Raw genomic sequence first — 16,858 nt, 5'->3', positions numbered from 1 at the left:
AGCAGTGCCACACAGGATCAGAGGTAGCTTTCCACCTGTAAGTATTGGAAACTAGTTTTAGAGGTGTGGTTTGTTTGTTTTTGCTTTTATGTTGGTTTTTTTTTTTTTCCATGACCGTATGCTTATACTAAGGAATCTGTGGTATTTGTGCACCTAGATTAAGAGCACACATCTTCTCTAGTCTTATAGCGAGAACTACTCAGCTCAGCACAAGTACAACTGCAATGAACACAAGAGGGACTATAAAGAGGGACTGTATATGGAGGGATTAGAAGAAATACAACATTCTGTCTTCATGTTATGAGGACATGGGAAACTAGCACACCTACCATAGGACACAGCCAACACTTCATCCAAGAACACCTCTGCTCAGTTTCTGCCCACTGGAGACACATAACTGTGGGGCTGTGCTTCTGAGTCATTCCCTGGCACAAACCCCTCCTCACTTGGCTGTGTGGCACATTCCTGTCTAACAACTGCGTATCTGCTTATGAAGAACAGCTGTGTTTCAGCTTTGCAAAGACTTTGCACTGCCTCTACTCTTGGGAGTACTGCGTCTTAAAGGAGGCAGGGCTTCTGTTAACACACATTGTCCCAGCAGAACAAAGAAGCTGCAGCGCTGACAAAGACAGACCAAAGTCCTGTAGAAAAGCAACGTGGTTGGAACTCTTGTCCATACAGCTATATTCTAACCCTCTGCCTGCCATCAGTCCTCTGCATAATTCTTGGATCACTACTTCATCCTTGTGTGGTATTTAGAATTCAAGTTCTTCAGGGCAAAGACCTACTTCAATTTTATATTTCACAATTCCCGGGGCTGGAGACCACTTTGGGTCTCCAGACCTTCTATAACAGAAGCAGTAATAGTATAGCTCCTATACAAACCTTCACAGCTATATACCAAAAGAACATAAAGAAGTGTCTCATTTTGCAGCTACATGTTGATCATGCAATACAGATTTCTCTATTCATAGAAAGCTGTATTTCTTGTTTTACTGTAACTCATAAGAGAATCAATTCACATATAATCCTCCTATATGTAATTTACAAATGCAGATTAAAATACAGTGTTTTAGCAAATCATTTCTTCTTGCTCCCCATGCAGCCTGAAGAACGGTCCTAATATGTAAGCTGTGCTTTGCAGTGAGCTATGATGGGACTCATTGCCACATGCTGTCTGCCTTCGTTAATCACTGTGGTCCTGCTGCTTCAGGCCTTAGGAAGCCTTGTGGATTTCATACATAAATTACTTAATGAAACCATATCACTTTAAAAAACAAACTCTAGCAAACATACCACAGTAGTAACTAAAATGTATAAATTTCACCTTATGTTACAGGACAGGTCTCCAGAACTGCTTCATGCACTTAGTGCTGTCTGGTCAATGAAGGCACCCAAGAGCTTCTGCAAGTGAACAAGCCCAGACTCTGATTTACTTCTGCCTACAGAATCCTTTCTTCTGTGTTGCAAAGATCCGTTAGACTTAATAAAATGGAATGTGACCTTTAAATTGTGGTTCTGAGTGTGCTCACAGAGAATATAGGAAGCAATCATGTTATTTGTATTTAAAATGTGTGGTAGCCTTCCTATTTGTGTACCTACAACCTTCTGGTACTGATGGACAAATTTTTTGCTGTAACAAGGAAATAAAAGATGGGTGCGAGCTACTTGCATATGCCTTGGGTGGGAAGAATGAATTATAAAATCTGTTGCACGCTACAACATAGCTATGCTGGAAATGCTATGGTTAACCAACGCCCAGATGTTAAACTTAGAGACAACCAACTATGTGAGCTACAACATAAGAAAACAGGAAACTTAAAACAAAAAATGAGGCTAGAACATGGTCATAAAAAAAAAGTGAAATCTCAAGGAGCGGTAAAAACAAAATCCATGATGAGGCCTGAAGAGCAGGATGGAAGGATTAGCTTTGTTTTTCATTCCATACTAGAAATCCCGATACAGTACCTCCCATTGACTAAGAACTGTTATCTTGCCAGGAGAAGACTAACCTTTGTCATAACAAACATTGGTAGGTTACATGCTTTTCAAAGACAAGAAGTATCATATAATGTTTCAATTCTTTTGGCTTTTTGAAAGAGAGAACTCTCAGCAAAGTGTGAACACAAAATTCCCTGGCTTACAGGGAAGCCACCTCGGGGAGATTGTGATAAACTACAAGACAAACCATGAAGAGAGATTGTTAACCATCATTCCTTATTTTACACAATTTCAGGGATGAGCTCTCTGTCCCTGTCATAGAGAAGATCACAGAGTACAGGAGTAACCATAAACAAATACTCTGAATGCACTCTTGTAAAGTGGAGGAAGATGCTTGGTGTATTTTGAGGAACCTGGCTTGATCACAGCAGTCTTGGAATCACAAAGCTGAATTCACAAACCCTGACAAGCTAATTGCAGGTCCTACCTCTTTTCTTTCTATGCTCCCATGAATTAACTGTGGAAGAATTAAAGTCACCAGATTTAAAAATCTCTTTAAAAATGAATGACCTTTCCATAAAGTGTGGCAACTTAAAACTCTTGCCTAAAATCTGCAGATGAGGAGAAAATGAAGAAAACTGGAATATCCCTGTAACATAACCTACCAAACGCAGCCGGTAAGTCTAGAGCAAAAATATTTTTATGCCAGATATATCTAATAGTCCAGATGGCCAGACAGGTCCCATGACAGCTGTTTTATTGAGGAGGACTATAACAGATTTGAAAAATAGCCTACAATCAAATATATACATACACATACATATATATGTATATATATCAAACTACATAATGTGAGATCAGATTCTGAGGTCTTCAGTGAGTTTTCGTTCACTGAATCCAACGTGAATGTGCCTAAAAAAAGCTGTATAAGAATCTCACAGTACAACTCTTACCTTTCAATATTTAACCCAAACCCCTTTCAATTCAAAAGCCACCTAGTAGAACTGACTGATCCACACTGCTTTGTCAAAACAAAGGCATTCTGCTAGAATGCTTGTGTTGGTCTATGTTTTCCTTTCTTTCCATGAAATTGTTGTTTATAAAAATAAAGAGAAACCAGATGAAAATTAAAATTTGAGTTTCAGTATTGAAGTTATAAACATTTTAAAATATAATACAATTCCTTGTTTTAAGAAGAATTGCAGAATTGGTTTGTTTGTTTAAGTCAAAAGCACTGAACAAATGATCCATGGAGTCACACTAAATATATACTGTAACTCTGAAATGAGTACAGTCACAAAACAAAAACCTCCAAATTTCCCACAGAAAATAATAGCTATCAATAAACTATAGTTGGGCTATGCAGCTCTGCTCACCAGCCAAGCAAGATATACATATATATATATATATATATATACACATATCCCTGTATATTGAAGTATATACAGAGTATACAGGGATATACTCGGCTCATCAGTCAAGCTTTCAATATACTAGGGATAGAGCATGTCCACACTTCTCCTATCTCCAGGTTTCTCCTGGATATTCTTTTCCCATGGAAACTGAAAATTTTGGATATTTGTCTTCGATTTCTAAATGCTTGGCAGCAACAACACCAAAGCTGCAGCTCCAACCCTGTTGCCAGACGTCTGGAAATCCAGACATGTAGACACCATGAGTTCACATCAATTCTACAGCACGTGCACAAGGGGTCCAAACACACTCAGACAAAGCATGAACAAAAGGTCTGATTTTTAGGAAGCACTGGACACATTGGTCATACTTGCGAGAGTTTATGCATATCTGCTGGTATTGTAATAGGTTACTGTACACTTGGCAAGTAAGGGTACATGCTTTAATTCATTATGACACTTGTGTATGGCTTTATTTTTAAACCTATACCTTTACATATTCATCCTTTTTCCAATTTTTCATGAAACATGTTAATTATCTTCTTTTGAGAGATTTTGAACCAAATCTTCTAGCAGGCTCCAGCATTTTATACCTACTTTTGCAGATATAATAGATTACCATGTTCGATTTGTCTTTTGCAAATGCATAGATTTTTTCCTGGTGCCAGCAAAGTATGCATACAAAATGAAAAGAACAAAATTGTAAGCCAGGTGGAGAAATGTGGCTATCAAGCATAAGAAATGATCTCCACTTAATTTAAATTTGGAAATTAGGCTTGAGGCTGTAAATTCTATTTCTTGCAAATACAAGTAATATTTCCAGAAAAATTCTACTTGAGTTAGTCATCCAAAATTGATGCTGTACAAATGGGAGCTTCATAAAGCATAGCCTGCTATCTCTTGGAAGTCAGTTGGAAGGAAGAAATCATCCTGTGCAAACAAAACAACATTCCACAGATTTTTAGGGGGGGGAAATGGAAACTAGGACTGAACAGACAGGACAGAATCTTAAACAAAGTCCCATATAACCAGGTATATACAATACTTTTTCATCTTGTGCCTTTTCATTTATTAACACATGATGGGTGCACACATCTACAAAATGATGAAGGACAGTGTGATTACTATTTAGATTCTTTTTAGCCTTGGTCAATATAGTGTATCACCTGTAAGGATACCAGCTCCTCGTATTGGATGGGATGAGGACAGCACAAAGTCAGAGAACTCTTGAACTGAAATAGCCCCAGCCCACATAGCACAAAGTATGAGCCAGGATGTGCAGTTAGACTGAAAGTTAAACTTGCCCAGCAGAAGCCAGAGACACAATACAATTTATTTTACTAGGGCATCCTTCTCTACCCCAAGTTTTACACAATGATTCACACAGGTACAGTGTCTAAATGACACTTGCAGAGAAGTCTTCCCTAGGTAATGTCAGAGACAGGAAGGGGCAAGGTTCCAAACGAGTAAAACAATATGAGAGAAAAATCTTCCATGAAGCTAGTATGGATAGCAAACACATCTCTGTGAATGAAAGAAGCAAGGAATCAAAGAAGAAAATGGAGGAATTTGGAGAACAGAATAGAGACATCACCTGTCAGAAGTTTTGAAAGCAAGGAATGAAGTTCCAAGCTTAATCGAGATATTTTAAGGTAGGCAAAAGAAGATAGGTCCACTGTGACTGAGTTCTCTGAAGTGAGAAAGCATGCTGCCAACCACATTTGGGGCAGATGATGCTAAGAATGTAGAAGGAACATTGCTGATTGAATTACAGTATATTCAAATGAAGAGGCCGAGCTATATTTGAATCACCACATGTTACAGAGACTGTAACAGACAAACTTATGTTCAGGAAGGAGCTTTGAGGAAAACGTATTTCTGCATCCTGGCTGCAATGCACCTTTCTTAGGAAGTAAGGTCTCATAAAAGGTCACAGGAAAGTCTAAATGCCAAAACCCATATAGAATATGGTAAAAGGAAATCTACTGCCCACGAATCAGAAGCAATATCCCCTTTAAACTGGGAACTTCCTGGGCTTGTTCTTGGCCTGATTTACATCCCACAAAATTGTATGTGCTGCATAGTTTTACAAATACGTAAATTAGAGGTGTATATGACTTATTTCCATTATTTTAGGTGTTGATTTTTTTCCAGTTTCCTGATCCAATATATTGCACAAATGGCACAATTTGTGCTAGCTCTACTAGATCTTGAATACTTTCCTTACTCCGGGAACAATTTCCTTTCTTTTACAGCTTGAGATGCTGATCTAGCAATAATTCTAGCTACACAAATTTATGGGTGTGAATAATCCCATTGATGTCAATATAGTTGATCAAATGTGTAAATTTAAGCATGTGCATTGCCAGGAGTAGACTGGGTTGCAAGCAAAGAAAATTGATCATTATTTAAAACGTAAGTTTCTGATCAATATTTTAATATGATGACATGGTTCCAGAAAGCAGAGATTCTTACCTGATACTTAGGAATATTAACTAGCACTAATTTATACTACCTGGAAAACTAGTCAAGAAATTTGATCAAATAGTGATCTTTTTGTTAAGTCTGTTGTATTTTAACTCTAGCACTCCTAAAATCGCAGTAGAATCTCAGTGATTTCCTAAGTATAATACAAGGCACACAAGCAATTATGTTCATTGTTGATGACAATGCCTGATTATTTAAAATAAACTTTGAAAATTGAAAAGTTTCTTCCTTGATATTTCCGTTGTCCAGAAGAACGTAAAATAAGACAATACAGATCACTAGATCAGTCATTCAATGTCTGTCATTGTCTCAGCATCTAATTGCCAAGGACATCACAGGAAACAAGTACTCATTCTTCCTACTAACCATTCAGTACCCAGTTTGACTGACCCCTGAATCATACAATTTTTTTCACCGTTATTTTCATGCCAGCATAAAACATCAGATATCAGCAAAGAAGGAACGCTTCTGACAAGAGAATAAAGAATGATGCAGAGTAGGGAGTAGCAGGGGGTGTTATACTGGGCCTATTCAGAGCCTGGTGAGCAATCATTTTGTGTTAGCAACATGAAAAACTGTTAAAGGTCAGGTTGATCGTCAAACGTCAGTTATACTAATTTCATTGGACTGATTCCTGAGGTTCCTGACTCACTTTTTATTCCAGCAAAACCAAAGTCCCACAAGGGAGGAAAAATTTGTTTGCAGCATAAATGTTGGCCTGGGAATGAAGAACTGGTTTCAGCTCACTCTTTCACAAACAGAATTCCTGTCTTGTTTCAGGAGAATCACTTTACCTCCCTTGCCACAGATATCCATCTACAGACAGCAACACTAATCTGTCTTCTCAGTTCCTGGTAGGTAACAGTGCTCAGCACAGGACAGCTCAAGCACAGTCAGGCTTGTCCCTCACTGGAGCCTGCCAATGTAAGCCAGTATAAAAAATACTAATTTCTATGGTGAATTTTTCACACAGGAGGCATACTAACGAAGTACCACTGCTTTGGCATCTGCTACTGCCATTGGCAGAGAGTGGATACTGGGATTGATGGGCATTTGAGCTGACACAGTACAGCTGTTCCTATGTTCTTGTGTTTCTACAAGGTCTTAAAAACATATGTTTTATTTTTGGTTTTAAATACTCATCTTTGACCCAACAATGCACTGAATAACTCATACAAATAGATGAGCTTACCTTCTAGTGGGTATACAGAGACCTGAAGATTTTCATGTCCTCTATAAATTGTTTGCAAATTAACCGCTTAATTAACTACAACCACAGTGAGAAAACAGAAATGGACAAATAAATAAATAAATCTGGTCTATAAAAGGTGATGGGATGATGGTGAATTATGGGAAATACCACTTTCAATCAAGAAAGCATATGAAAATCCTGAATCTGATTTTCCTAATTTCATTAAAGCCACTGGAACTGTATGTTTTAAATGAGACCACTACTAGAATCAGGTCCTAATTGTTAATGGAAAATCATCCAGTGTGTGCCTTTATTGCCCCTAACTGAGGTTCGTAAGTGACCTAAGTTTATAAAACTCACAGTATTTTAAGTTTCATGGTTGAATTCTTCCTTTAAGTTCTTTCATACAGCAAACCTGGATAGGATAAAAAATGTACAACAAAAGCTGAGACTCCACTACCTGAAGAAGGAAAACATCCATCTACAGTTAAAGAAATACAAAATAGTCCCATTATCACTAACTGGTCGATAGACTCCTTTAGTGAAATTATTGTTATTGTGTTTCCCATGGAGAAATAAAAGTAAGAAACAGATGTCTCTTTCTTTTCTGTAAATTCGAACCCAACTGAAGTGACAGATGAATAGCAGTAAAGGAGCTATTCTGAGAACTCTCACATACAATGTATGGAAACCACTTCCTTCGTTTGCAGGTGTTTGGATTGCTTTCTCATGTGGACTATGACCAATAATTGTGCCACTGGGAAAAAAAAATAAAATAAAATAAAGCAAAGCACACAACTCTCACCCACCTCAAAATGCATTTATAAAGCTAAGAAAAACTTTTATTACAGATGCCTCCAATGAAATCCTTGGAATTTTGTCACTGTTACGTCAATAAATTTAGCACATATCTATCACCAATCATTCTGGAAAAGGAAATTTTTAGCAAGAGCCAACTGTAAGAAGATGTAATATCATCATTGTATACTTCAATACTGCATCTCCAAATTTTGCACAATAGTGCTTCCTTTCTTCATTTTCTTGTACTTGAGCTATAACAATAAAATGTAAGTATTTTACAGGGCAGTCAGCAGGGGCCCTGATCACTGATGTCAGGGTCAAGTTGCTTAGCCCAAAATGAATGAGAGAACCGAGGAAAATATTGGTGGGGATTTGCTACCTTACTCGTAAACTCATTAAGAAAATGTGTGACAAAACACAAAAAAAGAGTTTAAGAAGTAAAGAAATTATATATCCTCCTATAATTGTGTGCCTCCTCAAAGAAAAGGCCCTTTGAAAAGAAAGAATTAAGTAACCTTGGGAGCAAACATTTTTTTTCTGTTTTTGTAGATATTCTAAGCACATATGATTAAGAGTTTGTTGTCCCCAAAATCCTTGTTTGTATAGTAGATTAAAAGCATCCAGATGTCACCAAAAATATCTGCCCTGTTCTGTAGTCTGTACTGTACGTCACTCTTTCATATGCTGCTGAGTTTGACATTGATTCAACAAACCAGCAACAGATGGTTGAATTCTATACTTCCAGTATGTTAGTTTAATGCTTTTTTTAGAAGATATCGGGGCAATTCTTCTCTGCATTTTATTTAGGCTAAAAAGTACAGTCATTCACTGCAGAAATATTTAAAATACAGAGGATGGGAGAGATTTGTAATGAGATTTTTTTTGGTTAAATCTCAGAATTTTATAGTTTTTCTTTTTATTTAAGCCTAGAAGCCAAAATTCATTACAGCACTACCCTTCCAGGGACTAGATTTTATTTTTGGAGTGTAAAGCAACCTGCAAATTTATGGGTGCTATATAAATAAATAATCCAATATTATTTTTGTAACTCCAAAGCATGTTGGCTTTTTCAAGTCCACATGATGAATCTGGACTTGGGCCCAGGGTTTTTGGAACAACTTACATTATTGTTGCATCAGTACAAGGCAATTCTATGGGTACAAATACACTGAAAACTCAAAAATTCCTCGAGCAAAGGGGTAGCTGGGGCATTTTCCACAGATATAAATATCTCTTCCCTGAACATGCTTTAGCCTTTATTAATTAATTAATTATTTTATCTACTTCCAGTTGTCAAAGGATTTTAGGATATCACAAAACTTCTTGGTTTAACTCAAATCAGCCGTCTCTGCAGAAGATTGGTATGACTTCGAATTTATTTTTTGTTAGAGCTCTGGGAGGCAGTAATCTGATGGTTTTTCAGAGAAGGATTTAACAAGTTCAGCATTAAGGTTCTCAACTGAAAACACTGCCAAAATTGTGATCTACCCAGCCCTTTTTGTTCCAATTTGAAGGAAGAGACAAATCTGTTGTTTTTTTTTCTAACAGGATCTTCATCCCACAGAATCTTCTTCATGCTGTTTGCACAGTTCAGTCTTTGTTCAACTTATTAATTAAAGTTTCTCGTAATGGAGGGTCAAATATTCATCTGATCTTGCTTCCTTAGCATTCAGCAGAGTTACTCCAGAAAAGAGTTTAGCCCATGAACTTTTAATTAGCCTCCTAACAAAAGACCTCTTTTTCCATGCATAAGTTCATCTCTAGCAGAACATAATATGGAATTACCTTAACCTAATAGATATTCTTCACTCTTTGTAGTACATTAACCATTGTTGGAAAAGATTTGAGATGGAGAAGAGGTAGCTCATGCAGATCCAACACGATTAAGAGGCAAAAGACAGGCTTTCAAAACAAAATGTATACAGCTCATCCAAAACCTGGAGGAAGTACTACTGTTGCAGAAGAGAGGGTGAACACTAATGGGGGAGGAAAACAGCATTTAATGGCAAATTTGAATATCTCAAAAACCCCACAAAGTGTTATGAGAATTTTAAATAAGGAAGTGTTAACAAGAGATCAAGATTTTGGAACCCTTAGTCCTTTCAATACCAGCTGTGACTCATGCATCTCCATTGGTTACTTTCAGTGAGGTTACTCCCATTACCTTCATTGCATTGAAGCCATCAAATCCTTTTCTTGTTCTGTGACCTTAGAGATTTCCCCACAAACCATTCAAGAACAATTTAACCATTTAATAGCAAATCTTCTGGAATGATCCATATTGGCACCAATGAACTTATGTAGAAGTAAGAATTTAGGTTTCTGTCCTTCATTAATTCCACCAATGAAATGGAAAACCTTACTTCATAGAGCTATTCAGGGACTAAATAAAATAACACTGATGCCAACTTTGCCTAGCAAATGCTGAGAACCTGATTCTTTCACAACTTACAACTGTATAAATCAGGACTAAATACAATAAAGCTTCAGTGATATTAAAGTCTTCCTGGTGCTTTTACAATAACCATTACCTAAGCAACGATATGTGAAAAAGTAAATAAGAGATAGTGACTAGCACTGTAAGAGACTTTCCGAGTCCCCTTCCTCACTGGAAATAAAAAACACTGAGTTTATTTTACTTATTTGAATATTTCCCTTCCAGAGTACACAGCTGAAGGACCAGGATTGCTTTCTGCTGAGATATGAATTTCTCACAAATTAATTTACTCCTTAGCAATGTTCTCTGACCAAATTAGAAGAGTTGCCAAGTTTTCACTGGCAGGTAATACTGTTAAGTACTGTAAGCCAGTATTCTTGTGCAAGGTTACTATCATAACATGCTTTTCTAAAATGTTTGCCAGTTTCTTGCTACAACTCTACCCAGTTATTTTAAGGAAAAACACATATCAGCATTTTTGTAACAGTAGAAATCTGGGCTCAACAGAAATTCAGGATTTAATCCTACAAATTTTACTCACACTAATATTCTTATTGGCTTCAAAGAGAATGCTTATATGAATAAGTCCCAGTGAGCTGAGAATCATAGCATTTTACACTTTGTAAATTTGAGTGTTTGGAAGACCTAGGATTCAAATGCCCATTTTGCCACTGGTTGCCTCTGGGACTGAAATACATCTTAAAACCAGCTAGACTACTTAACCAGGGATTAAGGGATGGAAGTTTTTCTCTTAACTAGTTCCACCTAAAAGTCAATGCCCACTGTGCAGATTCCCTCTACAATCAAAGAGCAGAAGTAAGAACATCTGGAGAAAGATTCAGCACAGATACAGTATCTCTGACAAAAGTCCCAGTGATGCTTTAAAATATCCCTGTTCCCAGCTCTCTGCCCTTGACCTTTTAGGAAACCATTCTGAAAGTACAGACAGCACTTCACTCATCTCTCTCCAAAATCTGGTGTATCAGCTTAAAATATGGAGTGAGGTGATTTTGCTTTTCCAGTTCAATTTCAAGCTGGTACCCTCAGGCTACAGAACAGAGAGAGAGCTGGGAGATGAATGTCCAAAACTGCCCTAGTGAGAGTCACTAAAAAACTCAGAATGAAAACTAGAAAACTAGTCACTCTTGCTGAGAGCATATACATTTCTGCGCTTCATTTGTAGAGTTATAAAACAAAGGTGACAGATACTCTCTGTCTCACAGGAATGGTATAAATATAAGAGCATTGAAGAGGGTGAGGTGCTGTATGTTAGAGTAATGACAACTGTAGGAGCATCACAATCCTTAGTTTTTGCACTAAGAATACTATTATTGGCAAAGAAAAAAATACTTTTCTTTATCAAAGACTTCAGAAGAAAATGCATAAAGTATTAAGATTTTTTCTAAGCACTTCTAGCTGAAAAAAAGACAATTCCAATTAGTCATGGTCATCAAAACAGTTTTAAGCTAAGGGATATCTTTGGCTCATGTGCTAGCACCAGTCAGGTACAAACAGGATCTCAGGCAAAGTGGACTGCTTTCTGGAAAACATACCTGATCCTGAAAAGATGTTGAAGTGGTTTTCTTGTATGCTATGCCCACAAGCAGCTTTAGCATCCATCATAATACAGTTCCGAAAACGTGGGTTATAAAATAGCTATGAGAGACTTACCTGAATGTGGCTTTAACCCCAGCAGTTTAATAAACAGTTAGAAAAAGATCATTTCCTTGTAAACTCTTTACTGAAAATATATAGACCAATTACGATAAACATTTGCATCCTTTAAAGTAATTGCTTTTGTAATGGGTATTGTAGAGTCTCTGTGCTATGTATTCTATGAGAGCTAAGCACAAAACTTATATTTATATTTACTAGTGCATGTTATCCCTTGCTTACTGGTATATCAACTGTTTCATATACCAGTAATATACCTTTGATTGAAGAACCACGCTTAAAATATCTACATTATTTTTAACGCTGCAGTGGATCCTACTGTCCTCATTTCTGATCAGGGCTTCATTCAACTAGATTCTTCACAAACACAGAGATGCGGTCCACAGTGTTTGTGTCGTTAACAGGAAGAAGAATGTGCAATTTGCAGATATTTGCAGTGTTTTCAGTTCTACTGTGCTCACCTGCCCCTATGCCAAGAATCATTAGAAGGCAACTCATTTAAATTCATTTTCTTTTCAAAAATAGCTTGTCAAAGTACTACATGTTCCCTGGAACTACCTCTGGCCAAAGATAGTACATGTCCATAAAGTTTAGCCTGTTTATTTTCAAGGTTTAAAAAAATAAATGCTTCAATTATCTTCTGGTTTATTGAGTATCTCAAGACATCATGTGGCCTGTAAATCACAGACCAACTCTGAATGGGTTGATATTACAAATAAAATAATTCTCCATCTTCTTATAAAACAGACCTAAAACATTTTGAGAAAGCAAAGACAACATAACACATTGCCTGGAGACCCCCACATAAACCACTGTCTCCAAATAATTTCAATTTCTAGACAACACATTTTCAATCACTACAGTAACTCTCAGGCTGCATTCATCTGTTCCAGAAATTCTTGTACTCACTTTCAGTTCAAAGCTCAAATTCCCTGTTTTTTGTGTAGTCAGTGTTGCTTCTGGCTCAATGTCATACTGTCTTACTCAAAAGTAGAGTCAGATGGGAAAAACAACTCAGTAATTAACCAGCAATTTGTAGAAGAGGTAAAATATCTTCATAGTAGGGGTATAATGGAATCATTATTGAAAGCTGCCTAAAAGCACTACATGAAAACAGAGAGAAAGATGTTTGACCTCAACCATACCAATTGCACAAATAAAGCCTTAATAATAGCTTGCAATCACACTTGGCTGGGCATTATTTCCCAGACACGCAAGGTCTGCATTACAGGGCCAGAAGCAATGACTCACTCTGCCAGCTGCTGTGAAGGCACAGGGCAGCTTGTTATTCTGTCATAAGTTGTTTTGTGCATGCTGTAAAAGCTTCTATACATCTGATCCCTCAAGAAAACATTCTCTCTCTGTAAGCAAAAAGGTAGGTAGTTGTCCCATTTCTGAAACATCATTTAAAGTTATTTTTTTAAGGTGGAAAAAATATCTTTTATTCAAAGAAAAAAGAATACTCAAAGGTCTTCTCTTCTTAAAGGCATGACCAAAAAAAAAACCAACCCAAACTGGGCAGAGGGTGGGGGGAGGAACACTTTACACCCAAAGGCAATATAAATGCATACATTCAGTACTGCGTGCATCTGCATCCATCAGCACTGCAGGCTGTGTATCACTGTGCAGTTCTGAACTTTAAAAGAAGCACACAATTCTAAAAGCCTCTAGGTCTTTTCTATACCAGCTCTTGCCTAGAACATCAGCTGTTAAATTTTCACAAGTTGAAAGTGGAAACTGGAAAGCCAGCCTTCCATTTCTATATCAAAGACTCTGGCTAAGACTGTCTATTATTTCTGTTATTTGTGTCAGCAAAAGACTTAAGGTCAACATTACTGTTCAAAGCCTTTGTTAGTCCAACCATATGATCACTTGCATGTTTTATAGCCTGCTTTTCTCATGCCTATGCTTTTTTGCCCTCACATAATATCTATTATTTTATCTGTTTGAGAGGTATGATATTGGTCACAATTTTAGCAAAAGGCAGAACTTTATCTGCAATGGCTCTTCAAAGTTTGGAAATGAGCAATTATAATTTAGCAATTGTCTTAAACATTACACAACTTCTCTGAACATCTTAATTTTTCACAGTTTGTCTGAGCTTCTCATAAATTGGCTTACCTTAGGCAATTTCAGGATTCCTTGTTTCTGAACTGCCTGAAGATCAGCCTCTCTTTTGACATGATGACATTGCTGAGTCTGATCCTGGATAGCACCCAGACTTTTAGAGGAGCAGTCTATGTTGGAAATATTTTGCAATAGCTTCTTAAACATTCAGAGGGAAATTGGCAATATATCATCTTGCAAAGTATAAGATAAGGGTCTTAGTTTTTCTGACATGTATCATCTGGCCCTTCAGTCTGCTCCTTTCAGTAAGCAAGTAAGGCAGCACTCAATCTCTTCAGAAAAGCTACTGCTGTTTTCAGCAGTTTTCAAGATTTCTGATTTTCCACTGACATTCTCTTCAGATCACATACTACATTCACAGCTCTTCAATATCTTAGGAAAATTGAGTGAGATCTAGTGCAGTTCAAAAGCTTGTACTTTAGTCTCTCTAAAGAGGTAAAATCACAGACCAAACTTTCTTGCTTGAGGGTATGAGCTAGCCACTATATGCCCAAGGTTAGGAAAGATTGTCCCTTTGGAGCACACAAATCTAGGATTGTCTGCTGTACAATTTTCTTTTAACATTTTCATTTGGGACTGACCACTGTCAGAAGTATGTTTTGGACTAGCTGGCCCATAGTCATTCCAATGTAATGGCACACTTCTAGTCTTAGCTTTATAACTGGTTTATTTGTAGTTTTATCAGATGTGCTGTCCTCTCATGCTCTAATGAAATTCAAAACTTCTAGCTTCCACAAGAAAAGTACATTTGTTCTCTGGGGTTAGCAACTGAGGTTTGGGCATCATCTAACACCAGTTTCTCCAGTGCCACATAAAATAACACGCTATAGATGAGTAATATCTGAGCTTTGAAGCTTAAGTTTCTGGTTAACTTCTTCAGAACTAGGGTACTTGAAGCAATAATTTTGCAGATTTTGGCAAAAGTAGTATGATTGTTCCACTCTGGAGCTTAGTGCATTTTCTATTTATCGTCTTGAGACTGAAGATGCAGAGGAAGCAAGTTGCGGAGGGGTGGTTCTCACATAAAAGGACTGTTGTACCATTGCAAAATTACACGTGACCCAATTCTGAGTACAAAGCATCAGGAAAGTGCAAAGATGGCTGAGATGGCAAATTCACAACCAGAAAACTTCAGACGTTTTCCTGAAAGTACAAAAAAATAAAAATAAAAAGAATGAGTGAGAGGAAAAGACAATGATGAAATTACCCTGAAACTGTTGATGATTAAATCCTAGCAATGAAGCACTGAGGTACATCTTCAGTTAAACTAGGAATATATGTAGAAGAATCCCATCTTAGTTGTTCACAACAGCTGAATGCCTAAATCCATACATATGATCAAGTTCATGTAATAACATTTATCATGCTTGTTATTTATGTCAACGGTTAGACATGATCTGTTCTGATCTAGTCTTATCTGTTCTTATTCTGGTATGATGTAGAATAGTACAAATCACATTTCTTTGCAACACTGCTAGAACATGAAAATCCAGTACTAATTGTGCAACTATAAATAAATACTGTGAATGGAACAACTAGAACTACATATCCCTAAGCTTCTCCACATCAAAATTATGGTAGATATCTGTTTGTATTTGAACACACAATAAGAGCAAATCCTTAAGAAGTCACAGATTTTGCAAGTCTCTCCATTTGCAGCTACATAAAATTTCAGACTGTAATGTTTGTTTAAACCTGATACAGACACACCTGGAAACAAGAAGACAGCTGAGGCACATATAACTGCTCCCCTGCGTCTGACCTCAGTAGGAGCTTTGCTGGAGTAAAAGTGAACCATTTCAACATATGAGTCAGTTTGTGTCCGAAGATGTCTTCATGTCATGGCTTTCAGGTAAGTTTCTCTTTAATTAAAGATTTTAAATAATTTTAAAAGGCTTTAAGGTGTTGGCCCATTGCATACCTATCTAAGCATTTAATCCTTTTGTAATGACCTGTAGAGCCTACGGTAATAAAGTAGAAGGGTTAAAAAGAAAGAATAATAAAAATATATTTATAATTATTATTTTTTTTGTGTCACATAAAGAGTGTTTTATCTATAATACAACATACATACATTTCTCTAATGGTACCCAGTTTGCGCCTCACTTTGTAGCACAATATAGTTCTGTAGTTTAACAGAGATATCAGAAAAGATACACATAAAACTGAGTCATAAACACTCCCCCAAATGCAACACCATAAAGAACCTTATGACATCAAAATTACAATGTAGTGGGCAGTACTTTGTGGTCTCTGTGGTGCCTGCAAAGAAAACCACAAAGCTTGTAACATTTGTAGTCTCTCATTCATTCAGACACTCGTTCATTCAGGTCTCCCTCACTCACCCACATCTCTGACCAGCTGCTAAGAAGCTTGCCATGTGATGAGATAGGGCCTCATAACAGGCCAGGTTCCTTTCAAACCATTATAGAGAAATAGACATAGTTCCTACTTGCACCAACACTGGCAGAAGTGCAGGTGTGAACGTTATCAGGGATGTAGTCATTCCTATTATTTACAAACAGGACAAACTTTTTGTTGAACCTCTTTCCAAACTCGTTTTTCCCTTTTTGCCCTCTGTTGTATTATTGCCTGCTATGTCTCCTGCCAGATTGTCCCCACAAATGAGGGAAAATTTCTTCATTGCACACCAAACTACATACTAACATGAAAGGAGATATAGTCCCTCTCACTGCTAAAATTCACTAGCCTGAACATTTGCAATTTAAGATAATTCTTCTGTGCCTTAGGCTAGCTATGCAAAAAAATGGCAGTTTTATGCCAATG

At 37.1% G+C, this 16,858-nt stretch overlaps 2 protein-coding genes across 2 annotated transcripts in view; one reads left to right on the top strand and one right to left on the bottom strand.

Moving 5' to 3' along the window:
- Positions 1–16,858, bottom strand: part of ANKRD60 (ankyrin repeat domain 60) — a 299,161-nt gene that overhangs the window by 215,584 nt on the left and 66,719 nt on the right. The window contains exon 6 of the mRNA XM_080558233.1: positions 14,066–15,214. The gene's annotated coding sequence lies outside the window, so the exon portion shown is untranslated. The remainder of the gene's footprint in view (positions 1–14,065; positions 15,215–16,858) is intronic.
- The window catches only part of LOC308178946 (uncharacterized protein), a 43,507-nt gene continuing 37,756 nt past the window's right edge, over positions 11,108–16,858 (top strand). Inside the window, exons 1-2 of the mRNA XM_080558232.1 lie at positions 11,108–13,319; positions 15,776–15,923. Coding sequence (XP_080414358.1) covers positions 15,900–15,923 — 24 coding nt within the window. The 5' untranslated portion in view covers positions 11,108–13,319; positions 15,776–15,899. The remainder of the gene's footprint in view (positions 13,320–15,775; positions 15,924–16,858) is intronic.

The sequence above is a fragment of the Anser brachyrhynchus genome, assembly GCF_964034855.1.
Source record: "Anser brachyrhynchus genome assembly, chromosome: 16".
Taxonomy (NCBI): Eukaryota; Metazoa; Chordata; class Aves; order Anseriformes; family Anatidae; genus Anser; species Anser brachyrhynchus.
This window is presented reverse-complemented; position numbering and strand designations above follow the sequence as displayed.